This window comes from Eimeria tenella, genomic scaffold (assembly GCF_000499545.2).
Source record: "Eimeria tenella Houghton genomic scaffold, Eth_scaff4124, whole genome shotgun sequence".
In the NCBI taxonomy this organism is placed as follows: domain Eukaryota; phylum Apicomplexa; class Conoidasida; order Eucoccidiorida; family Eimeriidae; genus Eimeria; species Eimeria tenella.
The window spans coordinates 952-2,851 of NW_013545037.1; the positions used below are offsets into that span (position 1 = coordinate 952).

The 1,900-nt window shown below is 54.7% G+C and overlaps 1 protein-coding gene across 1 annotated transcript; it reads left to right on the forward strand.

The window, feature by feature from the left end:
• Positions 1-679: 679 nt before the first annotated feature.
• On the forward strand, positions 680-1,735 carry ETH_00035435 (uncharacterized protein; the record flags this gene model as incomplete). The annotated part of the gene is made up of 2 exons (XM_013379882.1): positions 680-1,115; positions 1,320-1,735. The coding sequence occupies 2 exons, from the start codon at positions 680-682 to the stop codon at positions 1,733-1,735; spliced, it is 852 nt and encodes a 283-aa protein (XP_013235336.1).
• Positions 1,736-1,900: the final 165 nt, after the last annotated feature.

Below are 1,900 nucleotides of genomic sequence, written 5' to 3' on the forward strand. Positions count from 1 at the left end.
CTAAACCCTAAAGCCTAAACCCTAAACCCTAGATCGAGCTGGGAAGCAGCGGAGTCAGTCGATGCTGCAAAAAGGGTGGGGTTGTTGTGCTGCAGCTAAGCATGGTGGCCCGAGAGTTCTAAACCCTAAACCCTAAACCCTAAACCTTAAACTCTAGAAAAGCCTGCAGTAGGATGCTTTCTGAGCTGCGGGTCTAGGGTTTTGCGGCTCCGAGACCCTTAGGATCTCGGGATCCCTTCCTAGGGTTCAGGGTTTAGGGTTTAGGGTTTAGAAGTCGATATTTGAAGCTAAATGCATTCCTTCAGCAATTAAACGCCGCAAATAAGGGTTTCGGATCTAGGGTTTAGGGTTTAGGGTCTAAGTTTTAGGCTTTAGTGAGGTCGATGTTTCGGGGGGGCCCCAGTCGGCTGCAGGGACCGATTCGACCACTGTCCAAACCCTAAACCCTAAACCCTAAACCCAAAACCCTAAACCCTAAACCGCAAACCATACACCCTAAATCGCAAACCCCAAACCCTCAAAAAGACAATTATTGCAAAGCTGGGGGGATTTGGTGGTTTTAGGGCCCAACTCTGAGGTGTACACAGAGCGAAACACTTGAACACGCTGCTGCACCAAACCCTTTTTTAGGGTTTAGGGTTTAGGGTTTGGGCACGTCCCTGCTAAGCGGCTTGCCACCATGGGAGGCGGCTCTACCCGCGGCAAACGCAAGCGGCAGCAAGCTGCACCAGAAGGAGCAGCAGCAGCAGCAGCTTCTGCTGCTGCAGCACCGGAAAAGGCAGCAGCAGCAGCAACTGCAGCAGCACCACCAATTGCAGCAGCAGCAGCGAGTGAGGCGGCAGCAGCAACAGCTGCAGCAGCAGCAGCAGAACCTCGCTCCCCCTCGCCCGCGCCCAAGCGGCCCCTTTACCAACAAACGCAGCAGCAACAGCAGCAGCAGCAGCAGCAGCAGCAAATGTGTGTCTTGCTGCAGCAGCAATTTTGTCTTTATTTAAACGAAAACTTCTCAAGTGACCCTGTGGGCGTTTTCGCCCTCTGGGACTTCTGCTGTACGTACACCCCAGCAGGGCTAAACGCTAAACAAGCTCTTCACGCCGTCGGACTTACACTCTGCGGTAAACCCTAAACCCTAAACCCTCAACCCTCAACCCTAAACCCTAAACCCTCTCCGAAACCCTAGGCCCGAGCCTCCAACAGCTGCAGCGTCGCAAGCCTCATCCCTTGGTTCACAGCAAAGCTAAGGAAGGGCGAAACGACATTTTAGGGTTTAGGGTTTAGGGATTAGGGCTTACGGCTTAGGGTTTAGGGTTTGCACTCAGGGCCTTTTGACCTCCTAGAAAACCCCGCTTCCTCTTTCCCCCCTTCCCACTCCCGGGGCTTTTATACCCTCCCCGAATGCATCCCCGTACTGCGCTGCAGCAGCAGCAACAGCAGCAGCAGCAACAGCAGCAGCAGCAGCAGCAGCAGCGAGGGTTTGTCCCCTCTTTACTGCTTGTTTAGAGACAGAGAACAGCAGCAGCCAGAAGCTGTAGTTCTGAACGACCCCACGGCCTCAGCTGTACATACAGTTCATGCTGCAGCAAGCACAAACCCTAAACCCTCCAAAGCAGCAGCAGCAGCAGCAGCAGAAGGGCTGCCGCTGCTCTTTGCTGCTGTGATTCGGCACGCAGTGGAGAACACCCAGAAGGAAGCAGCAAACAGTAGTAATGGGCAGCTAAATCCGCAGGCCAAGTAAACTGCTGCTGCTGCTGCTGCTGCTGCTGCTGCTGCTGCCGGTGCTACTGTTGCTGATACTGCTGCTGCTGGTGCGTCTGCTCCTGCTGCTGGTGCTTCTGCTCATGCTGCTCCTGCCGCTGCTCCTGCTGCCGCTACTGCTGCTGTTGCTGTAGCGGCTGGCGGT